Source organism: Oratosquilla oratoria, chromosome 6, assembly GCF_046742065.1.
Source record: "Oratosquilla oratoria isolate Oo_2021 chromosome 6, ASM4674206v1, whole genome shotgun sequence".
NCBI classification, from domain to species: Eukaryota; Metazoa; Arthropoda; class Malacostraca; order Stomatopoda; family Squillidae; genus Oratosquilla; species Oratosquilla oratoria.
The window spans coordinates 24740981-24768929 of NC_134782.1; the positions used below are offsets into that span (position 1 = coordinate 24740981).

The 27949-nt window shown below is 36.8% G+C and overlaps 1 protein-coding gene across 6 annotated transcripts in view; it reads right to left on the minus strand.

The window, feature by feature from the left end:
* The window catches only part of Hrs (Hepatocyte growth factor regulated tyrosine kinase substrate), an 83470-nt gene that overhangs the window by 16131 nt on the left and 39390 nt on the right, over positions 1 to 27949 (minus strand). For 5 of the 6 annotated variants that reach the window (XM_076186597.1, XM_076186600.1, XM_076186598.1 and 2 more), the window contains 5 exons: positions 23449 to 23598; positions 23169 to 23293; positions 18800 to 18835; positions 10243 to 10324; positions 8516 to 8614 (listed from right to left, as the gene is read on the minus strand). In XM_076186597.1, coding sequence (XP_076042712.1) covers positions 8516 to 8614; positions 10243 to 10324; positions 18800 to 18835; positions 23169 to 23293; positions 23449 to 23598 — 492 coding nt within the window. The remainder of the gene's footprint in view (positions 1 to 8515; positions 8615 to 10242; positions 10325 to 18799; positions 18836 to 23168; positions 23294 to 23448; positions 23599 to 27949) is intronic. The other variant, XM_076186599.1, reaches the window with a different exon arrangement.

Genomic DNA, 27949 nt, shown 5'->3' on the forward strand with positions numbered 1-27949 from the left:
ATTAGCTGTGTTTGCAGTGTTTTTGCTATGTTTTTGGTGCTGTTGTTTAGTGCTGTGCAATCACTATGCCACCCAAAGCTAAAGTAAATAAAAATTACAATAGTACAGTATTATTAGTATTAGTACATACTAATTACATTATTACAGGTATTTTGGTATTAATATGTATGTACGTATACTATGATTTTATAGAACTTAAGAGGTGATCTCCCCCCCCAATACACACACACACAAAAACCACTACAAATCAACAGATTATTCACATCAACGGGCACCGTTACCCCCTCTTAGTCCGTTCATGAGAGGTCAATCTGTATAACATTTTTGTTCATTTCAGTAATTGCCACAAAAATATCCACAATATTTACTGAAAAAGATAAACAGCACAGTTGCCACGATGAGCTGTTGTCTATGCTAGTGCAGTAGCTTTGCCTTCCATACAATATTATAAAAATTTACCAATTTTCCTATTATAATCTTATTTTAAGGAAAACCACATCTACCAATATGTGTGCTTTTGCAATTCTGATCTATGGATTTCACTTATCAAGGGCCACTGAAAGTCACTAATGTATAATAGCGAGACTAAAAACTTTATCACCAAATCATGATGCCCACACTTACCATACACAATATGCATTACAAACATATTTAGGAAAATGTAAAATCATACCACTAAGTTAACAAACGACGCCACTCTCTACAATATATCTTTCAAATGCCCATTCACATTCATTTCAATTATTTTATACTCTCTTCTCACCACCCAATACTTCGTCTTCGTGTAATTCAAACACAAATCCTTCCTACTTGTTACTTGCATCACTCATTTTGTCATTTGAATTACCTTTTTCCAACTCCTACTCTTCTCGGTCACAACACGGAAGAACTCTCAACCAAATTATGGCTTCTCAAGGTCGTCGTACTACGAGAAAAGCATAATCTACCACATTTAACCTACTTCCCTTGCCAAGCCCTGTCCTCCACCTGATAGTAAACAAACTTATCCTCAACTTGCTCTAAATTTAGCAGAGCCACTTTTCGCGAAATCGTAAAAATGCACATTTATCGTTTTGTTGAGATATCCACTATTTCAATTTGCATATTTTCTTATCTCTATATAATACACTATGTGCCAACAACAAAGCATGAACACAATACAATGCCAGAGCCAAAATTATATTAAGCGAAATAAAACTTCTAATCACGTAACCAGACAACCAATCAGCTGTTTTATTTAGTTCGAGGCACGTCCGCTTGAGGGGATAAGCGGCAAATTCAAAACAGTGCATTACCGTTTCTTTCTTACAGCAAACGTCCCGTTTGAATATTTACCACATGCCAATGATGTTGACGATATTATTGTTGATGGTTAAGAGTACGACAACGTGGTGATGGTGTTGATGATGATAATGATGGTGATGATGATGACGACGATGGTGGTGATGACAGTGGTGGTGGTGGTGGTGATGATGATGACAACACTATTTCTACTACTGATGATGATTATGATATGGATTACTACTGTATAACAATAATACTAATATCATCACTATTATTATTATTATTTTTGTTGCTCCTGACTCAGGACAATGACCGAGATGCAGGGATGGCCCGATATGCAGGAACCAACAAAAGAGGGAGTGAGAGAGGGAGGGGGTGGTGAATAGGAGGGGAATGGGCAGAGATGAAATGGGTGGGAGTGGAATTATGCCTTTTGACTTTGGCTACCTCCTTTGTAAGGGAGAAAAAACCCTTGGCATATGTATGTAATATCATTATTATCATTATCATCATCTAAATAATACATACATACATATACCAACAGCTTTTTCCCCATTACATGGGAGGTAGCCAAAAACAAAGGCATAAAATCCACTCCCACCTATTCCATCCCCACATACTCCACTCCCATTCAAACTTATCCTTCCCTCTTATCTTGGCTTTTTCATGGACACATGGAAAGAATAGTAAAAGTGGAAGGAGTGAACATGAGGGGGTGACCAAGGATGAAATGGATGGATGGGGTAAAAGGGGCACTGGGAAAGAGGGGAATGTCTGTTGAGGAACGAAGGGAGACGACAGAAGATAGGGGTGAGTGGAGAATGGTTGTGTATGGATGATGCTGTGATGTATGGAAGGTGGGGGAAGGGGGGTGAGGGATTATGTGTGAATGATATTTTAATACAGCCTGAAGGGATTACTCCCTGTCTTCTCTTTTTCTGCATGAGGAGACAGAGAGGGGGATCACGAATTAAATATCAGAATAATAATAAAGATAAAATAACTAAAAAAATTACAATATTTATATTGAATAAAGATATATTAAAACAATAGCAGTAATAATAACTAATTATAACTATAATGATAATAATAATAATAAAAATTATTATTATATTAACAAGTAACAATGTCATATAAAGGTAAAAAAAAGCCTACATTTTCCCTAACCAGAAACCAGCAATCAAGTAGTGGCTACCAACCATTCCTGAGACTTCCCACAGATCTCTCTGGCTACAAACATAGGACTGATGTGTTGTATTGATATATTTGTTTGCCTAATTGTACTAAAGTAGGATGAGAGGGAAATTAATAGTGGTGGATGGGAGTGAAGTGGGTTTGATCGATTGATTGTTGTATTTTTGCCACGGCAAAATCATGGTCATATGGCACCACTACAAAATGTTTAAGACAGAAAAGATGGTAGGCTGACACATTTACATTACAAATAAAATTTTGGTTTGGTAAAAATCTTGATAAAAAAGTCAATATACAAAAGGGACATTGGGTGACCTAGTACAATAATCAAAATATAAGGACATTTAAAAGCTGAGCTATAATTTCTTTAAAAGGTCAACATTCTCTATGAACATGAGTACCTTATATCCCAGGGAAAGGGCCTCTTTTCCAAGTATCTGCAAGATGCAGACTATTCTATCCTCACCGCAACTTCAGAAGAATATCACCCTTGCAGGTCTACCAGACTGGGACACTGTACAGTACTAGAAAGTGTCGTAATGTTCGGGGGATTAAACAGTCATCACTGAATGACTACATTTCCCAGGACATGAGGTAACTATGTGTGAAACATGCATGGCCTGTTCACAGATGGGTCAGTGCAGTCTCCGAGTGGTTCCCCAGCACATATAGCCACCAACAGAAGGCATAGAGGGTTAATTCCTCCATCTTAGTGGTGGTTATTAAAGCCTCCCCCTGTTGTTGTTTGTTGTTGTCGTTCCCTAGACTGTCTGTCCGAGCAGTCCCGTCTCCCCAAGGAAGGCCACAGCCGAAACTGGGTTTTCCCACAAATCCTTTATAGAGTGTATGTTGTGTTGTTTGCGTGCATGATTGTGTATAATGCAGTCTTCCATTATGTGTTGTATGGTATGGGGTGAAGTGTTACATCCTGGGCAGCTGTTCACAACACGGTCGTCCAGCCTCTTCTGGTAGCTTAGAAGTGCTGGGTGGTGACCGCATCGCAGTCTGGCCAAGTGGACTCTGTCCTTTCGTGGGAGAGAGGATTCAGAAGGGTGGATATCAGGGGGTCTGGCATGCAGCAGTGTGTTGTCTTTCAGTGTGTTAATGGAGCGGTGAGTGATATGATTATGAATATGTTTCCGAAGGCTGGTATTTGGTGGTTGTGGAGGAAGAGAAGAGAGTATCTGTGCGTAATAAAGGTCTTTGGGTGTAGTTTTAATGTTCTGCCAACTGGCAAGAACTGCAATCCATATGAGTACATGTCATGAAATGGAATGGAGTTCGAAGGAGCGATATTTAGCCAGTCTATTGGTCTTCCCATCCCAGAAATTCCCATATATGGGACTCAGCAAAACCCAACATGGTAACCTTTACACTAGAGTAGGTAGAGCCAATCAAAAACTGATAGACCAAGAGGATGAAGGGAGGGACTAAAATATTCCACAGAAGAGAAAACACTACTAGTCTCTATAAAATGTAAAAGATAAAAAAGGAAGAATAAAGATAATTCTTCTAGCCATGATTACGGCAGATAGCATACATACATACATACATATACCAAGGCTTTTTCCCCCTTACAAGGGAGGTAGCCAAAAAGAAAAAGGCATAAAACCATTCCCACCCATTCCATCCCTAAATACACTCTACCCTCCCTCTTATCTTAGCACCTCCTGGATGGCAGATAGCACTGCTGTAAAAACAGAGGCAACACTAGGGAGGCTAGTGCCTCAATAGAATGAAGGGAATATAACACTGTATCGGACCCCAGCATTACAGACCTGTCTGTAAATACTGGGGGTGGAGTCGGAACAAGTGGAACAGTGTTTTAAGAATCAAGTATGGCACTCATAATCTGGTATCATCATCATCATCAATTGGTAGCATATGCCAGGGAGCACATTGGTTCTCTTACAAGAGGACATGAAAAGAAACTCAAAAAGGATAGTTATAGAAGAGATCTGAAAAAGAATAGTTTCCCACACAGAGTGGTAGATACCTGGAACAAATTGAATGAGGAAACAGTGAGTACAAAAACTATACAAGAATTTAAGAACAAATTAGATGCTGAAAGATACAGACAGGTCACTACGAGCATAGCTCTCTTCCCGTAAAATACAACTAGGTAAATAAATACACAACAGCACCGGTCCCAACAGTCTCTCCAAGCAAGCTCACACACAAACACCCTTCCAACTCCAAGCAACTCTTAACAGGTTCAATAAACTTGCCCAAGCCATAAATTCTGTGGGCTTCGCCTTATCTCCTCTATCAAGGGTTGTTATCATGTGCCTAAAGTACTGTACACCTATCACTTGTACCTGGTAGGATAACCTTACCATATATCAATAGGGAGTAACAGATTTTAATGCCTTGTATTCCTTTCAAAGTCAAAGGGAGGATGATAAACAGTAATTATCAACAAACAACCATTTATTACTACCTCTACTTTAAACAAAACATAACAAATCTTCAACCATTTAAATGTAACAAGGCTAAGGATATGGCAAGAAATATCATAAACATTCAGAGGTAATATCAAATAAATACCATTATCATACCATCAAACATCTGGGTATCTTCTGACAGTCTTATTATAGATCCTTTGGGATTTTTCATACATTTTATAGGGTTGGCACTGGGCCGATAGAGGAGAGAACCAATAAACTTTATTCAGGCTTGGGCATTGTGAAGGATCAGCACTGGGCCAATATAAGAGAGACCCTATAGACTATTCAGGGTGGGACCCTGTGAAGAATCAGCACTGGACCGATAGAGAAGAGAGCCAATAGATTCTATTCAGACCGAGGCATTATGATGGAGCAGTGCTGGGCCAATACAGGAGAATGCTATGTCCTTCAAAGCCAATGATTTATGTTCTTCCTTCCACGAGAGCATCTTGCACCTCCTTATACTTATCTTGCACCTCTCTTGATTACATCGCCAACTGCTCACCCAAGCAGTGCTTCAGGCAGCTTGGCCCTCAATAAATTTTGGGCAATCAAGTAAGGACATTTGGAACATCAACCCATCTCTATATTATACAATTCCCCTCTCAACCCACTTCACAATGTTGCACATTTTCTAGAATTTATATCATTATTAAATATTCTCTATGGTCTTGTTTTCCAACCCCTCTTACTATTTCTTCAGCAATGGATATAATTTGGTTGTATTTCATGTTTGTGATTTGTTCCTATTTATTATTGCATTTCTCATACTATATATACCTATATACAAGTTTTTCTATATATTTCTAGCATTCTGAGTAATTTTCCATAGTCATTGCATTTCTCACTGTAAATATGTCTATATTTTTGCATTTTTTGTTTAACAAATAGTGCATATTCATGTTCCTCAGTATTTCTTTGGTTGCTTAAATGGTTTACAAGCAGTCTTGATCAAGGTAGAAATGGTTAAGAATTACAATCTTTACATTTTTCCCGAGTTGCAAAACATGAGCTCCAGCTGGCAAGGTATCCCTTACAGCCTTCTTACCGTCATCAGGAATCCAGTCAATAAAGCCCTTGTGAAATTACCATGATTGCCTGTGTTACAGCCAAGGTATCCTCATGGGCCACAACTTTAGTGCAACATTGCACCACTTTAATGCACTCAAATGAAAAATGGTCACATACAAAAGTACTCTAGCCTAGTAACCCCTACCATACTTCTCGGGCATTTCATCTCACATGCACATAAACTCCTCCCTTCCTCTCTTATGTTCCATGTTTTTGCTCCATAAAGTGCTGTCAGCACAATCACTCCTTCATACAATCTCTTCTTAGCATTCATTCCCAAATGTCTATTCCTCATTACACTTTTTAATCCACCAAGGCATTTACTTGCATCTCTCAATCTACATTCTACCTCCACCTCCACTCCTCCCTTTCCTGCCACATTTTCACCCAAGTATCTAAAGCCATCCACTTCCTCCAGTCTCTCTCCCTTTATATTCACTTCCAATTTGCTGCCACATTCTCCCCTTGTACATCTCATCAATTTACTTTAACCCACATTTATTTTCAACTTTCTTCTTTTACACACCTTCCCAAAGTATGCCACTAGCTTCCTTAATACATCCTCTGTTCTTGCAATAAGTGCAGTGTCATCAGCAAACAACAACTGGCTTATCTCCCTCTTTTCTCAATTTTCTTTAATCATCTCTAATCCCTAACCCATTACCCTTGCATTTACCTCCCATACCACCCCATCCATGAATAAATTGAACAGCCAAGGTGACATAATGCACTCCTGGAGAAGTTACACCTTTACCTCAAACCACTCACTCTCTCCATTTCTAATTCTAACACAGGCTCTACTACTCTTGTAAAAACTTTTGACTACTATTAACAGCTTTCCCCCTATCACATATATGTGCAATATATCCCACAGTTTCTTCCTGTCATAAGCCTTTTCCAAATCCATAGACCCAAAAAACATCCTTACCTTTTCCTATAGCATTTTTACATATCTGCCTTACCACAAAAATCTGATCCACGCAACCCCTACCTGTTCTAAACTCACACTGTTCCTCTCCTATCACTCCTTCTGTTCCTCTCCTAATCCTCTCAATCAAAACCCTCCCATATGCCTTCCCAACTACACTCAACAAACTGATCCCTCTGAAACTACTAAACTCATACTTGTACCCTTTTCCCTTGTAAAGTGGAACTATACAGGCATTCCTCCAGTCCTCTGGCACTCTACCCTCTTTTCGACAAACATTAAACAGCCTTACCAGCCAGTCCACAATCACTATACTCCCTTTTTTAGACACTCCGCATGACACCCATCCAACCCAGGTGCCTTACTTGCTCACATCATTTTAATAACTGCTTTCACCTCATCTTTCCTTATTTCTCCTCCATTTTCCTCATTTATCACTGTCATTTTCTTGGTGCTTCCCATTGCAACCTTTTTCTCCCTATTCTCCTTCACATTTAGCAACTCTCTAAAATAATCTGCCCATCTTCTTACTGCCAATTCTTCCATTATCATCTCTCCATTTGCACCTTTTCTTCTCTACTTGATTTGCCTCCTCTTTCTCTCATAATTTCCTTCCAAAACATCTTTTAATTACTTTAAAAAATTTCTGTCATACTCTTACCCCCATTTCACATCAGTTTTCCTCTTTGCCTTCTTTATCTTATGCTTTATTTCTCTTTTCTTATACCTCTCATATGATTCTCTTGTCCTATTTTGCAACCAAACTGTGAATGCTTGTTTCTTCTCTTCTACAACCTTCTTTGTTTCATCATCCCCCCACTCACTACTCCTTCCTTCTATTTCCTTCCATCCTTCTTGTTCCACACACCAACTTTGCACACCTTGTGATTTCCTACTTGAACCATCCCCATTCCTCCTCCACTCCTAGTTCTACTCTATCCTTCATTCCCTTCTAGTTCTCTCTCAGCTTCTTGTACTCCTTCTCCCTTTCTCATTTAAGCAGTTGACTCTAAGCACCTCCCTACCTTGTCCCTCTCTTCCCTCTCCATCCATCCTCTACTCTCAACCCACCTTCCACCAAAAAATTATCTGATATTTCCTCACTCTCTCCCCAAAAATATGCACATCCAAAACCCCTCCCACTCTTCTCCTGGTTACTGATTACCACTATATAGTCCATTAAAGCCCTATCTACCACCCTTCCATCCACCTCCCCCCTCCCATATGCACCCATACTCAGCCTTCTTCCCAAACACTGTATTATGCTATCATCAACTCTCCTGGACAAATCACCATCAAGTCTCCACCACAATTCCTTCCTGGAACTCCACATTTCCCAACCTCCATCTATTGGTTCATTTCTTACCCTAAAGATCTCCCAATACCACTATATGTTTTTCACAATTGTCTTTACTGAATCATTCATTTTTTTGTATGTGCTTGCTTATTCTTCTTTATTGGTGTGGTACATTAATACCAATAAGGAATAACAAACTGCCATTGACTATATGGTACAAGTTTCCCAACACTCAATGTATTATAGAATTTTTGAGATAACACTGCTTACTACCAGATCTAAAATATTACATACCTCTTTCTCCTTGTTTTCTGCTTCTGACCGTGACAAAGCTAGAGCCAATTGTAGTTCCTCTTCCTCCTGAAGTTCCTCCTCACTTTTCTTGCCTGCTGTCTATAAAATAAAAAATAACCTGATTTGGTAAAATTGCACTGGTTTCTTTAAAGATATAAATAGCTAAAGGGAAGCTGAGACATACAATAAATATTTCCTACATAACATAATCCATTCATAGAAACATGAATCAATTGAAACTTATATGCTGTCTTTTGTAAAACAATTGTCAGCATCATAGCGAGTTATCAATAGCATAGCCTATACATTTACAATTCATAAATCATAATCAACCCATTATCACATCATGTGACATTTGTTTACCCAACAAAAATCACATGTGTCACGGGACTCCTGTGGGTTATAAAATTTAGGAGGCAAGTCAGTACTAGACTATTTTCTTCATTGATCTATTATTCAAATCTAGGTTATAAAATTTTGAGGGCAAGTCAGTATTAGACTATTTTCTTCATTGATCTAGTATTTATCTATACACCTAGGGCTTTTCCTCCATAAAATTGAGGTAGTCAAGTCAAAAGGCAAATATCCACTACCGACAATTTCTCTCCCACCCATTCCACTTCCATCCACCGCCCTTTCCCTCCTCTCATCTTAGCTCCTCATGGATGATAGGTCATCCCTGTCTCCCACCCACTGCCCTGGGTCAGAAGCAATGCAACAAGACACAGCACATCCACAGCAAGGCTGTTTCACTCAATTGGCAACCCCTCCCCCTCTCCATCCCCTCATGCAGAAAATAAGAGAAGGCAAAGAAAAATCCCTTTAGGGTGTGTCAAAATATCATTCATACATAACCACCCCTACCCCCATCCCCCACCCTTCCCTTTCTGCATCACAGTATCATCTACACACAACCATTTTCCACTCACCCTTATATCCTGCCTTCTCCCTTCCTTCCTCAACAGACATTCCCCTCTTGCTAAATACCCCTTTCACCCCATCAATCAATCTCATCCTCAAATCTCCCCTCAAGTTCACTCCATCCACCTCTGCCTTCCACACTTCTTTCACTAATCTTTCTTCACTCATTCTTTCAATGTGTCCAAACCATCCCAATACTCTTTTATCATCCCTATCTGCCATCTCCTTTTCCACTCCCTTTCTCCTCCTCCCCTCATTTCTCATTCTATCCAATCTTGTGACCCCTACCACACTTAGTTCAAGCTACCACTAAAAACTCTCATTCAGATAAAGGAATGTTTCCAGACTGAATGGACTAATTCAGAATAAATAGGTTACTCACAGGTTTTAATCTACCTTAAAAAACATATTATTAAGGGCCCAGTCACACCAAGCTTACAAATAGTCTCCAACCATTGGCAACCAGGCTGAATTGTGCTGTTCCTGTTTATAAAAAGAATTCAAGACAATGCAATTGGAATGAATCTCCCCCTCCTCCCCATCATGAAGATGAGCATGAAATAGCCTGGCACTAACTATGAGAAAGTGACACTGTCAAAGGTGGTCTGAAACAGGTCATAAGCTTGATGCAACTGGGGCTTGGGTTGTGGATGAATCAGGTGACCCTAAAAACATCAGTGATTAAATATGGTGCAGTTAATTTTCAACTAACCTCTGCTGTATAATCTATGTAAATATCAAACACTAACAAATACAAGCACTACTACAATAACTGTATCTAATTACACAAAAGCAATGTCTCTTACTTTTACTTGACTACCCTTTGGGCCCTTAGGACTGGCAGCAACTGGGTCTGGCTCCACTTTGGATGTAGGTGTAGGCTGGGGGCTAGAGATTAAAGGAAGCTCTACATAAGAATTTCAATAAGCTTAAATGGGTGTAAAACATATACTATTCAGCAAACAACTCTATCTTTTCACTCTAATTAATATAAAGACCACAAACAGAAAAGACATTAGCATGTGTATTAGTGATTTTTCGCCAATGATATTGGCATTTCCTGTACAGCATATGTACAATACCAAGTCACTTTTATAGACAACTTATGCCAGGCAAAATTGTCACCTGTAAAAAATTACGAAATATGACAACTTCAGTGAATCCATGGACTTGTAGACTATCTACTTTAACCTTTTATTAGGCAGTATAAATTACGAGAGGGAAACAGTGGGTGTTGGATGAGGGTGGAATGGATAGAAGTGCATGCACTGACTGGCTACCTCCCTTATAAGAGGAGAGATGCCTTTTGTATATAGATAGATGAATTATGAGTGAATAAAACCAAAAGCAAAGAGATGAGATGTACAAGGAATGATGAGGATAACAGGTTGAATACGAGCATGAAGGATGAAATGGTTGAGGAATTGAGTTTTAAGTAATTGGGGTAGCATGTGGTAATGGAGGAATAGATGTAGGTGAATAGTAAAAAATCCTAGTAAATGTCCATATGGAATGAAAAGTATTACGAGAAATCTTGTATGTATACTGATGATGAATGCCTCATTTTTGTCCCATTTTCCATTTTTCTCTGTTTGGGTTGGTTGTTAACCAATATTTCTGTTAACTACCGGAGTAAAGAAATTTCATTTTTTTTTTGTCAAGAACATTTGTTTGACTTATGAGATAGTTGAGAATTGATGTTCCACAGTATGAATATCTACATACATTTATACCTAATTGTAGTTTATAGGTAAGGAGCAATAGTCATTGTATCCTGTCTCCTAGTCTCCAATTGATCATACTTTGTCACAAATTCATGTACATTCCCAACATAGTCTATCTTCTTGAATTCCAATCATAATACAGTGAGACCTCTCATTAATGGACATTAATTAGCTGTGTTTGCGGTGTTTTCACTGTGTTTTTGGTGTTTTTGGTGCTGTTGTTTAGTGCATGCAATCACTATGCCACCCAAAAACCACTCCAAAACACCGAAAACACAGCGACAACACCGCAAACACAGCTAATTAACGTCTGTTAATGAAAGGTCTTACTGTATTTAGATTTTAATTCATGTATTGTTCCCACTTGGGGTACATCACATTCTAAGCTATTCCATGTATTTGTGCATCTATATGGAAAACTGTATTTCTTCACATCCTTTAGACATGTAGTCTTCCTTAATTTGTTCTCACGACCTCTCGAACCTCTCCTATCCTTAACCACGAGATCTTTTCTGTCAGTGTAATTAACCCCCTTTAGTGATCTGCATACTGTAATCATATCACCTCTTTCTCTTTGATCTTTCAAAGTTGGTAGACCCAGTGCTTTCAATCTCTCCTCATATGGTTTATCTGCCAGGCTGGGGACCAGTTTGGTTGCTGCCCTTTGTATCCTCTTGATCTTGCATATATCCACTCTGTGTGGGGGCCATACCACTGACAGATATTCCAGTCTTGGCTGGATCAAGGTTTCAATGAGTTTTTAAATCATTCCTTTATCCACATAATGAAAAAGCCACTTTAATCTTCTGCAGAAACCCATACATCCTTTTGCAATGGATTCACTTCCCAAGGAATAGGTTAAAAGAGGGTCTTTTGCAGCTAATACCCATTTCCAAAACATTTTTTGGTATTGAAATTCATTTACTATTTTTGGCTCCATGCAAAAAGTCAAAATTATTTTGCAATAGCCTACAGTCCTCACTTTTCATTCTTCTCATGGTTTTTGCATCATCTGCAAACATATTAGCACAGCTTATTTTACCTTCCATCATGTCAGTGACATAGACAAGAAACATTATTGGTGCAAGTACTGAATTTTGTGTAACTCAGCTTGTTACTCCTCTCCATCTTGACATCTAATCTTTCACTATAACCTTTGAAAATCTTCCTTTCAATAAATCTTTCATCCATTCAAGTAGTTTGTCTCTTAGTCCTCTAATATATTCCTATTTCTTAATAAGTCAACTGGGAAGTACTTTTATCAAAAGCCTTCTCTAAGTTGAGATATATAGTCCACCCACCACTCTCTTGCAATACATCAATCACTCTCAAGTAAAACCTTCTTCCATTTTCCCTAAGCGATGTCCCCTTTTTTTCCAATTTCACACCTCTTGTTGAAGCAATATTTCTGCTTCTTCCTTTTACTAATCTTTGACACATGTTTCTTCACTCCCAGGTTTTAAATGTTAAGAACCATTTCCCATTTCCTCATTTTCCTAAAGTATTCATGAATTCCTCTCAGTCTACTTCTTCAAAAAATTTCTTCAACCTACTTTTAAGTAATCTGCCTTCCCAAAATTTAGTCTCCCTTGCCTGTATAATTCATTCCTTGGCTATATATATATTTTATATTCCAGCTGATTTTCAACTGTTTCATGGTCACTTTTTCCTATGGGGCAAAGGTAGTAGCAGATCTAATCTAGTATGTCATCTCTAATCCAAGTTACTTTCTTTGCCCACTGAGTCAGTGTTCTCCATTACTATATTTAACAGGGTATTTCCCCTGGAATCTTCCTTGGCACTTGCTTTCCACTCCTCCCAATTATCCTCACCACAATTGAAATCTCCAATAAGAAATACATTTTTGCTTTATTCAATAATTTTCTTTAGAAAAGTTGTGACCAATAACATTTCTTGATATTCAGCTTCATTTCAAGCTTTTGTTTGGGGAGTAAATATGCTATTATTATAAAGTCTCTTCAATTCTGCCATTTAGTTCTAATTTTCAACTGGATTACTTTAGCTTCACCTTCACTCAGATTTACTTCTTCCACTTTTATATCCCTTCTCACAGCAACCATTACCCTCCATCCATTTTATCTTCTCTCTTTTCCAGGTGTATCTATTGTTCCCCAACTGTACTTACTGGTCTCCAGTAAGTACAAAATATCAGGCTCATTTATCCTAGAGTAGTTATTTATCTCCAACTTGGCTCATAGTAAACCATCTACATAAGTATAGGCTACATTAACATTTTTTGTAGTGTTTCCTCTGCAACAATGTCCTCCTATTTTGTTTTTTCTTATACCATTTCCTCACTTTCATAACTTAACCTCTTCCATATGATGACGCCTATGTAGGCATCATGGGGTGCGAGTGGTTATACGAGGATGCCAGTGTCAGCATTTTGATATTCTTGTAGATGTAGCCAAGTGACCCCCAAATTCTGTGAGCTGGTTTGATCATGTTTTCTGTGTTTATTATTACTCAGTGAAAGAGAATGAATAATACAGCAGCGACTTTTTATTCTAGAGTGCGAGTATTGTGATGCATCAATTATTGTGCCTCATGCATCCAATGCTGTGTATGAGAATTTGACTCATATTGAAGTTAAAAATAAATAAATAAATAAAAATAGTCTGTCCTCATTTCATTTTCTCTTTGGCTTCCTTTAAGAGATTCTTTGTCTTTGCATGTTCATCTTAATTTGCATGTCCTAATCCATTTTTTTTTTTTTTTTTTTTCATTTTTCCTCATTTTAAACTTCAAAGACCTGGTGCACTTTGTTTACTATAGTTTCCAATTTGGATTTTATTTTCATTGGACATATACTATTCCTCTAGTACTAACCTAACCTTAACATGCTATTCATCCGATCTATTACATCCAAGTAATTTCTCTAGATCATTGAGCTAATTTCCTTTACCTTTTGCATCAACTGTTTCTGGTGTACCTACTATGAGGAGACATGGTCTTCTCACCAGCCAAAGAGTATGACACATCTAGTCTTGCCAAGTACATCTCTGACAAGAGATCCTCTTTTTTTCCATAACTTTCCTTGTTCTAGCCTATCAGTTCCTCTTTTCTGTTGTTCCATGATCTCTTTTGAAGTTACTGTATCCCTCTTATCCTCATTTGCTCTTGACCTACTTCTTTTTTTTCCTTGGTACTGATAAAACTTTTTCATCTTTCACTTTTATCTTAGCAATCTCTGCTTTCTGAGCCAGGTTCGCTTCTTTTTCTTGTAAAGCTTTTGCTCTAGGTCATGTAATCTTGACTCATGGGAAGAAAGTAAGCCTCTCAATCATTTCAACTCAATTGCAATTTCACTTACCTCAATGAAAAAGTTGCATGCATCTTGAAATCTATGCCTTATAGTTTGTCCCTAGCACCACACTGATCAATTTATTGAATGGAATTACTCACCTTTTTTGTTGCAAACCTTCGAAATTTGCCATTTTTAATGTAATTTCTACAAAAAGACAATATTTTGTAATGTAAACAAACTAAAATGAATTTTTGTCTTCTTTCATTTCTTATCATGAGTGGTGTTGGAGATGAAAAATTGCTGTTTTTCCTCCCCAACTCTCTCCCAAAGTTGGAACCAACAATTTTATTTCTCGACAGTGACCTTGATTGAAAAGTATTTCCATGTGATGGTGCCTTTAAAAACCCAAAGCTATGAGCATCGGTCATCAGCTGCCAATTGTCAGTTGTCGCATGCATGTATTTACCTAATTGTAGTTTACAGGTTATGTATTTACCTAACTGTAGTACACAGGAAAAGAGCAATGCTCGTTGGGTCCTGGGGCTGAATTTATAAAAGATTTTAACCCTAATTTATAAAAGATCCTATCCCCAATAGCAGCGATTTTACCTAAATCCCTATGTCGGCAACCTACATGCTTATGTATCAACATAACCTCAACATCATGGACAGCTGATTTAGGTAAAATCTCTGCCATTTTGAAGATTTATCTCTAGACTTAGGGGTAAGGATCTTTTATAAATTTGGCCGCAGGTGTGTGTATTTACCTAGTTGTATTATATGGAAATGGAGCTATGCTCATAGTGACTGTCTTTGTATCTTTCAGCACCTAGTTTGTACTTAAATTCTTGTATAGTTTTTGCACACACTGTTGCCTCATCCAATTTGTTCCAGACATCCACCACTCTGTGTGGGAAACTATTCTTTTTCAGATCTCTTCTATAACTATCCTTTTTAAGTTTCTTTTCATGTCCTCTTGTTTTTCTTTTATCCCACTTTAATAAATCTTCTCTATCATGAACTTCCATCCCTTTCATAATTCTGTATATGGCCAATAGATCTCCTCTTTCTCTTCTTTGTTCCAGGGTTGGTAGTTCCAGTTTGGACAATCTTTGTTCATATGTCAATTTAGAAAATGTTGGTGCCATCTTTGTTGTTGCTCTTTGGAGTCTTTCTAATTTCTTTATATTCTTTTTTGTGCTGAGTGTCCATAGTGTGGCAGCATCTTGGTCGTATCAGTGTGACTAATATTTTCTTTACCATTACCTCATCCAAGTAGTCAAAGGCCACTTTTATTGATCAAGGTAAATTGAAGGTTTCTCCAACTATTTTATTAATATGCTTGTCTGGTGACATGTCTTTGTTAATAATTACTACAAGGTCCTTTTCCGAGCTAACTTTTTTACTTCCTTTGAATCAATCTTATATTGCCCAGATATTATAATTTTACTTTCTCCAAACTCCACTGTACTACATTCTTTTATAAAGAACTTCACTTCCCACTTTTGTCTCCATTCCCAGACTTTGTCTAGTTCTCTGCAGTGATTCAGTCTTTTTCTCTACCTTAGTAGTTTTGAATCATCTACAAAGTTCATATAACATTTCACACCTTCATCCATGTCCTTTATATATATAGCAAACATTATTGGAGCTAATACAGAACCTTGTGAAACTCCACTTATCATTTTTCCCAGGTTAAGGTTTTGTCTCTAAGTACCACTTTCATTTTTTTACCGTTCAAGAAATCTTCCATCCAATTTCAATAACTTTTCTTGTACACCTCCTATTATTTCGAGTTTTCTTAGTAGCTTCTTGTGTGCTACTTTATCAAACTCCTTTTGTAAATCTAGGAAAGCACAATCAGCCCATCCATCCCTTTCTTGCATTATTTCTATTAGCCTCGAGTAAAAGCAAATCAAGTTAGTGGCACATGATCTTCCGTGTCTAAAGCCAAATTGTTTTGGATTAAGTATATTATTTTCTTCCAGATGTTTAATCCATCTACTTTTGATCATTTTTTCACATATTTTAGCTATTGTGCTTGTAAGGGAGACTGGTCTATAGTTTGTTGGGTCTTCTTTATCTCACCCTTTATATATTGGTACAATATTTGCATTTTTCCAATCTTGTGGTACCTTTCCTTCTTTGAGTGAGTAATCAATTATCTTATATATTTTGTCCGTTAGTTCATCTATACATTCTTTTAGTATCCAATTTGCAATTCCATCCGGACCGTGTGATTTTCTGACATCAAGGTTTATTATTTGGTCCCTTATTTCCTTCTGTGTCACAATTATTTCTTTCACTGGGGGGATCTTTCTCTCTGTCCTTCATCCCAATTTTGTGTATTTTTAATTGTGAATACAGATTTAAAATGTTTGTTCATAATTTCAGCCATTTCTACATCTTCTATATATTCATCATTCCCTTGATGCAGTTTTACTATTTCTTGTCTTTTAATTTACCATTCACATACCTATAGAATAGTTTAGGTTGGTCTTTGCATTTGTCTATTATGTCTTTTTCATATTTTCTTTTTTCTTCCCTGCGCATTTTTACATATTCATTTCTTAGTTTGACATATATTTGCCATTTACCCATTTTTTTTTCCAACTTTTCCAAGCTTTGTCTCTTCTATCTTTAGTCTCACTACATTTTTTATTGTACCAGCACTTAATGTACACCCTTTCCTGCTTCTGCTTTGTGTATTTACCTAGTTGTATTTTACGGGAAGAAAGCTGTGCTCGTAGTCACCCGCTTTTGCATCTTTCAGCATCCAGTTTGATCTTAAATTCTTGTATAGTTTTTGCACTCACTGTTTCCTCATTCAGTTTGTTCCAGATATCTATCACTCTGTGTGGGAAGCTATTCTTTTTCAGAACTTTATGGATGAGGATGACAGGTGGTGATGGATACGGAGCTGCCTAGTGTAGGCCTTATGGTTTCTTGTAGCCTCCTTTATTCATATGTTATATCTATGGGTAATGCTGTGACCTTACACACACACACACACACCCAACTCTCCACCCACGAGAGTTGGGGTAATGACTCGTAGTGCAGCAATACTGAAATTATTTCAGCCCTGGGCGGGATTAGAACCCAGACCACCTGAGTGGCAGCCAGGAACTCTACCACTGCACAAGTCGTGTGTAAATTTCAATACTACGACATTTGTTATATGATTTTATTCAGTTATGGTGCTCTGTGCCTGAACAGGTTTAAATTTATCTCAATCTTGCCTTTGACTTAGAAAGATCAAAGACAGGATTCTGCTAGTGGTGGTCTTGCATCACATATTTCAGAGAATCATCTCTTTTGAGTCTATGTTATAAAACTATTAACATCACTTCCATCTAGTGGTTTAGCCCCAAGAGGATGGTATTTGGTTTCCAGACTGTGTCCACATATGTGTCACCTTTGAATATTTTTCCACAAATATTCTACATTAGGGGAGCTTACAACTACTATCATTTTCCTGATTGCTAGTGGCATAGAAACAAATCCACACTAATCTAACGATGACAGTAGTTCAGAATTTCTTTCCAGAGATATCTATGAGAGGGCTTGAGGACTGTTTCTGGACACTATGGGGCTGCAGGTTTCCACTCAGTAAAATATAAGACAACACTTATAATTATCAAATCTTGCTTGGGCAATGTAACTCCTGATATTTTTTTCGGTTACTGTAAGAAAATCTAATTCAGCTATGGATGCACACTGCCTAATAAAAGGTTAAACCTACTGCTGCCATGATCTACATAAGTGAAATGAAGTTATACACTTTTATTTCCACAATCATCTTTTCAAGTAGTATGTCAAAACACATAATTACTGGCAACTGTAACTAAACTTTGACATGCATACCAAACATTTTTATAGCCATTATGACATATGACTATGTATTCTAAGAATTTATCTTAATATATATTTCTTAACTAATTTCTTGAAGTATCATTCTCTGAAACAAATCTCCCAATTTTTTGCTGAAAAATTTTCATGACATAGTCTCAAAGTAAGAGCGATCATTATATTTACATATAATGGTACTATATTTTAATTAGGATTTTTCAAATGTGTACAGAAGCACATCTCCATGAACAGTAACAAAAAAGGAGAATACAAGATAAAATACATTATCATTTTTGTAGAATCTGCTATGATTTTTAAATTCTGTTACTCATGGGCCCAATCTGTGAAACAGAACATCTTCATTTTATTTTTTAAACCCGAGTCAATGTAAGGATTTCTAAATGTAGAGGAAAACTGGGGGGTATATCAATACGAGTTTTCTAAATTGATCACATTTAAAATGACATCTCCCCTCACTGACAAAGAAATTGAATCGTTTGCTAATAAAAAACATCAACTTACTGGTGTTTATCCAAGTTGTAATCATCCAAACATGAACTAGAAAGTACAAACAAAAGATTAAATTGAAGTCACAAGAGGAAGATATGTTTGCTGGTGCCCACACTGTTCCAGTGTACTAATCCCTCATTAATGTCTCCCCAATATGTGAATATATGTAATAAATCTATTTCTCTCATCCCTATTTTGAGTAGAAATTCAGTAATGTGGGTTGTGTATTGTTACTTTGTATACTACCAAAAGCTCAAGTAATTTCTTTGTATCTTATGAAAATGTGAATAAATCATTGTTTGTGCACATTAAGGATGCATCCAGGAACTCAACTCTATTTTTCCAATGAATTATGTACAGACTATGTATTTACAGTAAACAACAATTTTCCGGAATGCATCCTCCTCATTTATGCAGGCATCAGCGTACTGTTGCCTACAAATGAAACCTAAACAGTAAATCTATAAAGCCTGTCAGAGTAATACAAAATGACCCACAACCAAAGGTAATTAAATAAATTTTGTCAGTTGGAGAATACAGATACTGCCCTTGTTTTCAAACCAAACTAAGTAATCTCATTAACTATGATGAATAGCTGGGTATATATTTGAGCTTATACAAAATGTCCAGTAACTTTCATGCAAATATTTGCTTAAAACAGACTGCAAGTCTTCAATTAAACGAAGACCTTGGAGGTATCAATATCTGACCAAAAAGGATCTATGATGTGAAAAATTAGTAATAGAGATTACAACAATGAGAATACAGCCAACTTTCATGCATTTCCTTCCTTGAGCAATGGCTAAACAAAAGAAACAGGAAACCCATACACATGTGAGACAGAAATAGATACCTGTAAGACAGAAATGGTGTATTATAGGATTTTTTTTTCTCTCTCTCCATCATTACCCTTCTCTACACTTAGAAAACTCTCAGAAAAAGCTTACAGATATTTTCTTAATCCATGGAGAACTTTCTCATACAGGTACATATTGAAGAATAAAATAAATTATTCCAAACCATAAGAAACAATTCAATGCTGTCCAAAAAAATACAATATTTGAATAACCCAATGTAACAAAAAATCCTTAAAATAGAAACTATGTACTTGTTGTTTCTGCATTTACCTAATTGTACTATAAAAGAAAGGAGCAGTGATTCTGGGGGTCCCATTTCCAATTTATCATACCTAGCTTCAAATTCAAGAATAGTTCCAATTTGGTCTACATCCTTATTTTCCAATTATCATATTCAGATTTGAATTTATGTATTGTTCCAGACTGAGCTATATCACTTTCTAACCTATTCCCAGTATCCATGCATCTGTAGGGAAAACTGCATTTCTTCACTTATGTATGCACATATGTATGTATTTACCTAATTACATTTACCTAATTGTAACATAAAGGAAAGGATTAATGCTCATTGGGTCCTATCTCCTAATCTCCAATTTATCATACTTAGCCTCAAATTCATATACAGTTCTAACTCAATCTATATCCTTGATTTCCAATCATTGTATGTAGATTTGAATTCATGTATTGTTCCTGATTCGGCTATGTCACCTTCTAAGCTATTCCAAGTATTTATTCATCTATATCAAAAACTGTATTTCTTCACATCCTTTAGACATGTTTTCCTTAATCCATTTTCATGATCTCTTGAAGTCCTATCCTTAATCAAGAGATCTCTTCTGTAAATGTAATTTACCCCCCTTTGGTGGCGTGAAAACTGTCATTATAATGCCTCTTTCTCTTTCAAAGTTGGTAGACCCAGTGCTTATAGCCGCTCCCTATATAGTTTATTTGCCAGGCTGGGGACCAGTTTGGTTGTTGCCCTTTATATTCTCTTAATCTTGTTTATATCTATCAATCTGTGTGGGGACTATACCACTGACAGATCAGAGTTTCAATGAGTTTTTATCATCTCTTCATCCATATAGTGTTAAGTCCCTTTTAATCTTCCGTGTATGCATGTGTGTGTGTGTGTATATATACATAAGTGCATATACTTACATGGGGTTAGAACTGCACTCATGGGGTCCTATCGCTATATTTACTAAATTACTCCACTAATTGATTTATCAATGTGGAAAGGTGAGCTTCCTAACAATTTTCATGCAATCTCTTATTCTTATTACTATGACCAATTGATTTTCTTAATTCCATTTTTTCTACTGTATTTTCTAGTCCATACTACAATCTAACCACCTTCTCTTCACTTTTCTAAAGTGGAAACTCCTAGTATTTTGTCTCTCCTCATATCATCTGCTAATAAGAGTGTGTATTTACCCTAATGGGATCAACATGCACAATGTTGATAGATTTCATGAAAGACAACAGGTGTAGTCAACTCACAAAGAGAATGTAAAGATTATGTTAAGCTTATGTTACATAATTTATGTAAGGTTCACACAGGTCCGGCAAAATATTTTGCATGTGATTTAGATTATCATAAAGAAACTACAGCATGCTGCTTGACAAAACAGTTTTTACTATTATGAAAGTTACCTTTACCTTAATATTTCATTTAGTATAAATTGTTTATTTCTGAGATCACAATATATCTTTTTTATTTATTTTTTTATCCAACATTTTTTTCCTAAAAATTCAGTACCCTCCCCATGCTATGCCACTAACCTACCATTTGTGTAAAAACTTTTGACCACTTTCAGACTTCTCCTTATCCTATACATCAGCAATACACTATACAACACCTATCAACCTTGTCATACATCTTCTCTAAATCCATGAAAGCCTTAAAAACATCCTTAATTTATGCAAAAACTCACACATATGTCTCCCCACACTTGATCGGTGTGCCCTATTCTTCTCTTAGATCCACAATGATCTTCCTCAATTTTTCCCTAAGTTCCCTTCCTAATACTCTCAAAATACACTTTGGCCAAAAATCAAGCATTAACCTGTACACAAGATTGATATATATTTGAATATATATAGTACTTAACTCTCCACTACCAACAACACCATTTGAGGTACTGACTGCATGTTTCATGCAGTCAATATTTGAGGGAGTTTAGTGACATTTCTATGAATTCACTTATTCTTTAAAGACTGGAAGCTAATCTCCAATGAAAAAAGAATACCAATTTCTTAATTTCTACTACACCCACAATTCTTCTACCCCCTACATCATTCCTTTACCATTTTTATAACTCCATCTCCTCTTCAATGCAATATCTCCAAGGATAGAAGCATTGTTTAATGTAGATCAAATACTAACCTATTACCTACAATGTAATAATAATAATTCTTGCCTTAGTTTCACTGACCAGAAACCAGCAGCACAACAGTGATATTGATCTGGGAGGAAACTTAAACTATCAATGCTGTATTAGTGTGGGACTGTCTAAGCCACTGCTTTGCAGTAGTAAGAGGGGGACAGCTGCTGGTTGACAGCTCTGCTTTATGTGAGGTGGAGGAAAATGAAGTTAATTTGGAACCAATCTGGAGACAATGTCAGCCCCATCAGGGCTGCACCTCCAGATGGAGGAGAGGCTGACAGGTTTTGAAGACAAAGTGTCATGAAGTTTAGTCTCTCAGACTTCTGTCTAGGACCATCACAAACAAGTACCCATCATTGATCCTACTTACAGAAATACCTAAAACCATGTTCATAAAAACAATACTCTACACTTTCATCATAATTCAAAAGAATTTCACCGTAAATTATTCATATAATGACAAATTTGCCTTAAATTCAAACTAAGATTTATTTAACATTAAATAGCCTACTTGAAAAATATTAAGTATTCATCTGAAAATGTATTACAGACATTAGCAAACTCAATATTTACAAACTGCTGAAATCTAGATTAAAGCAGATGGATAAGTAGTTTTATTTAACCACTGCAGTTATGCAATACCTACAAGAAAGGGCAATCAAGTAGGCCAACCATACATGTTCCTGAACCAACATGTCCCTATATCAGTAAGCTCATAATCTTACAATAGCATGATCTTATTGCAGAGGCAACAACTATAGACATACACACTACATTCTGGTAAACTGATCTATGTCAGATGCTTTACAGTTGGTGCACAAATCTCCAAGTTACAAAGACGAGAGTAAACATACAAAATGGATATCCTTAAGATTGAGCGATTCTGTACTGCTGCTGCGGCTTAGACAAGCCACTCCTTTCAATGTTCCACTAAAGAATACATAGATAAAAAGTGTAAAACATAGTTGCTGCAGTCATATAAATTTCTTACTCAAGTCGTTCATATCCAACACTTTCCACGTCCAAAAAAAGAAAATATTTCAAATTACTTTACAACATTGAAAATTGGAGAGAAACGCTTTTATATGAAAATTATACAAATGTTGATAAACAAGCTGCATGAAACCTTCAACTTACTTGTTAATATCATCGAAGCAAGACTCACACACCCGTACCTCCTTCTCAATACCGAACTTTGGGATCGTTGAGTATTTACTGGAGCACTCCCCACAAAACACTTGACCACAAGCTCTGCAATGGTGCTGCAACATAAAGACTTCCACGTCAAAAACAAACGACTTCCCGATTTTCAAATTCTATGTCATATGCTCCAAATAATTACATTAAGATTTGCATTAACTGCAATCATAATAGGCAGATCAAATGTGCCAATGCTCTGTTCACAAGCAGTACAGACCTTTCTACGAATTACAGTGAACTGTGAACGGCAACGATGGCAACTCTCCCCATCTGCCCAGTCTGGTGCTCGGTCCGCAGAAAACATAGCATCACTCTCACTTACAGTTGGAAAGTGAAACCCTTCTGCTTTCATAATATTTATGGTATCCTATGAAAAAATAAAGAAAACAAAATATATTTTTGAGGGTGCGGAGGATGGGGTGAGGAGCCCCTATGATGCACAAAGAATATCTGTCAAGCAAGAAAGAAAAGGATACAAAAGACACAAGTAAGCAGAGATTGTCAACGGCTGAATGATATAGTGGTGGTGTACATTAGCTGCAGTTGTTTGGCTTTGCTGTGGTAGTACTGGGCCTTGCTGCAATGCCTTTGACCACAAGTACAGCAAGGGACAGAAATGAACCTTCATCCATGAGGGGTTGAGATGGGACAGGCATTAAACCTAACAATGTGAAAAGGGCACTTCATGTGTGTGAATCAGAGAGCGTGTATGTGTATTTACTGAGTTGTATTTACCTAGTTGTATTCTACGGGACGAGAGCTATGCTCGTAGTAACCCGTTTTTGTATCTCTCCACATCCAGTTCATTCTTAAAATCGTGTATAGTTTTGGCATTCACTGTTACTCCATTCAGTTTGTTCCAGACATCAATCAATCGATGTGGGAGAGTGTGTGTGTATTTACCTAATTGTAACAATAGTATACATGAACGGTCATTGAGTCCCATCTCCTATTCTCTAATTTTCTAACATACTTAGACTCAAACTCATGTATGGTTCTAACTTAATCTATATCTTTGATTTCCAATTATCATATCTAAATTTGAACTCGTGTATTGTTTGAGCTTGGGATATATCACCTTCCAAGTTATTCCACATATTTATACATCTATATGGAAACTGTATTTCTTCACATCTTTTCAACATGTGGGCTTTCTTAATTTACTTTCATGACCTCTTAATGCCCTCCCATCTTTAATAAGGAGATCTCTTCTACCAATGCAATCTATCCCATTTAGTGACATGAACACTGTAATCATGTTACCTTTTTTTCTTCGATCTTTCAAAGTTGGTGGACCCAGTACTTTTAGTCTCTCATATGTTTTATCTGCCAGACTGGGGACCAGTTTGGTTACTGCCCTTTGTATTCTCACAATTTTGCTTATATCCTTCACTTTGTGTGGGGACCATACTACTGACACATATTGCAATCTTGGGCATTTCAGGGTTTCAACAAGTTCATTATCTATTAATCCATATAATAGAATGCCACTTTAATCTTCTGCAGTAGTCCATATGTCTCTCCCACAATCTCTTAAAACCATATTTGGGTAAAACTTCGCTATGACTCCACTTTTCCCCCAGATTATATATTCAAACCAACTGCCAACTCAGTTGATAAGTGTGAAGCTATTGATGAGAGTGGCAGTGCTAAAAAGCATCAGGCCATATTGGTGGAAACAAATGTGGTGATACATACATACGTACATATACCAAGGCTTTTTTCCCCCTTACCAGGGGGGTAGCCAAAAAGGACAAGGCACAAAAACATTCCCACCCATTTCATCCCCGATAACACTCCACACCCCTCCACCCCCCCTCCCATCCTAGCACCCCCCCAGATGACGGGCCACCCACGCACCCCGTCCACCGCCCTGGGCCAGAAGCAGCGCCTCAGGACACAGCACACCCACAGCAAGATAATATAAGAAATTAGATGGTGACACAATGATGATCAATGTGATGCATGCATACAACAATGAGAAGGCTGGGAGGCTTTTGAGGTTGATGGCACTGAATGTAAGAATTGGTCTATGGATGACTGGTTATATATTTTTTTATTATTACTTTATATGTATTTAATGTGTGTGGTAACAAATATATGTAATACAATGATGCTAGCCTATAATTAGGTACCTGTAGGACCAATATCCACCAGAATATCAGTTTATGAACAATTCAAGACACAAAGAGCCTTCTGGAATATATTTTGTTTGTAAGTTGAGCAGTTTCTGTATATGGAAAACTCCATTTCTTCACATCCATACGACATGTAGTTTTCCTTAATTTGTTTTCATTACCTGTTAACCCCTCCTATCCTTAATCAAGAGATCTCTTCTATCAATGTAATCCATCCCCTTTAGTGACCTGAATACTGTAATCATATTACCTCTTTCTTTTCCATCTTTCAAGAGCACATATGTATGAAAAGCAGCTGAGAGCAAGTTTGGGACTTTTAGTTTATATCTAATATCAAGAATTTGAATTATGACCAAAAGAACAAGTTAACAAATATTAATCTACAGCAATAAAAATTATGTCATATTGGAAAGAGCAAAGATTGGAGGTGAATGAGGTGAGAAAAGAGGTGCTAGGTCAATCATACTCACTCATCTGCCATCTAAGATAAACCATACTTAATAAGTGTTGTTAACAGTAGAAATAATAAATAGTAAAGTTAAAAACTGCTTAGCATTCCTCTATTAGATTTGTCTCCAAACATAAAAGAATGATTGGGGATAAATCTAGTTGTAGAGGAATGGCGAGCCACTTTTTTTACTTTTATATCCCTCAAATAAAGGATTGCAAAGGAAGAGCTTGCCAACAGGAGACCTTTTGGTCCATAACTAGGTCGGATGCAGAAAAAAATAAAGAAATAAATAAGTAAATAAATAGCTAAATGAATATAAACAGATAATGACAAATAATAAACAAACAGGAAAATAACTAATTTATAATAATTAATTGATAAATAACAAAAATAAACATAAATAGTAATTATATAAATAATGAATAAATAAATAAAATACATGTCAGACATTACAGCACATTGCTTAGGTGCTTATCTAATCTGAAAACTTCGAACTGTACTACACCGCACTGCCTCTGCATTAAGTTTACTCCATTCATTTATGACATGGTTGGCAAAGTCATTTCTACTCACTTCCAAGTTAAATCTACTTCCTGACAGTTTAAGACCATTACTTCTTGTCTGATTTGCATTCAGTATGAAAATTTCATCACTTCTGATATTGTCAATTTCCTTTAGAATCTTAAAGACCTGTATCAAACTACCCCTGAGTCCATGCTTTTCTTAGGAAAAATAGATTGATATGTTTTAGTTAAGTTTTGTATGATTTATTTCTGATATTTGGAATAAGTTTTGTGGCTCGCCATTGTACCTTTTCCAACCTGTCAATGTTTTTAATGAGATTCGGTAACCATACAGAAAGAGCATATTCCAAATGTGGACGAATTACCGATTTATATTGCTTGTTAATGATAGATGTACTTTTTAATCAAACAATTGCACAATCAGTCCTAGAATCTTATTTGCCTTCTCTAAGGCAGAAATGCACTATCTACATACTCTCTTATAAGGGAGGTAGCCAGTCAAGGCATACATCCAATCACACCTATTCCACTCCCATCCACTATCCACCATTACCCTCTCAACTTAGTTCCCCATGGATGAAGGGTCATCCCAGACTCCTGCCCACTGCACGAGTTGGAAGTAATACAGCAAGACACAATACATCCACAGCAGGGTCGTTTCATTTACACAGTAGCCCTCCCTCTTCAATCCCTCATGCAGAATATAGAGAAGGCAGGGAGAAATCCCTTTGGTCTGATCAAAAATAATATATAAACAACCACTTCACTGACACTTACCCCTTACCTACTCCCTTTCCTGCTCAACAGACATTCTCCTCTTGCTCAAAGCCCTTTCACCCCATCCATCTCATTTTTGGTCATCCCCTAAGGTTAACTCCATCAACCTCTGCTTTCCACATTCTTTTTTTCACCTTCTTTAACTCTTTTCTCATTTCTGATGTTCTTATACCTCAAACCACTCCCAGGATACCACATATGCTTAACATATACTGAAGATTTTTTTCTTTCTAAAAATTCACTGAGATGTGGGTACATCCTAAATGCTCATGCATCATTTACCAGAGAATATAACTAATACATTCCACACCTTCATTTCTATGACATAAAACATAAACCAGTTATACAAATTATACCAAAATACTTCTAAACATATCACACATTCTAAAGCATTACTTTAAAAACTGAGGTAAACCTTACTTCATGATCAGACATGGTGCTGTTTTAGTTTCCTTTTAAAACACTAAAGCAAGCTTAACTGACAACCTCCTTCACTTCCCTGAATAGAGCTCCTTACAACACAGCTCCAGTCACCTTCCTCTCATTTGACCAACTTCTAAGGTTTCTCTTCACCTGGAAGCTCAGACACTCAGTCTTTCGTTATCTTTACATAAGGAAGTTTGACAGAAACACTGGCAACATTACTCTATTCATATATCTTATATTCATATACAAACTTACATACATCATACATACATACTATTAGGTAAATACATACATACATACATACACACGTACATACATACATATTACTGTCCCACACCTATCCTTTCCAAATAACAACACAAAACATCTTCACTAGGTAACTTAGGCTAAAATGGTTACTGG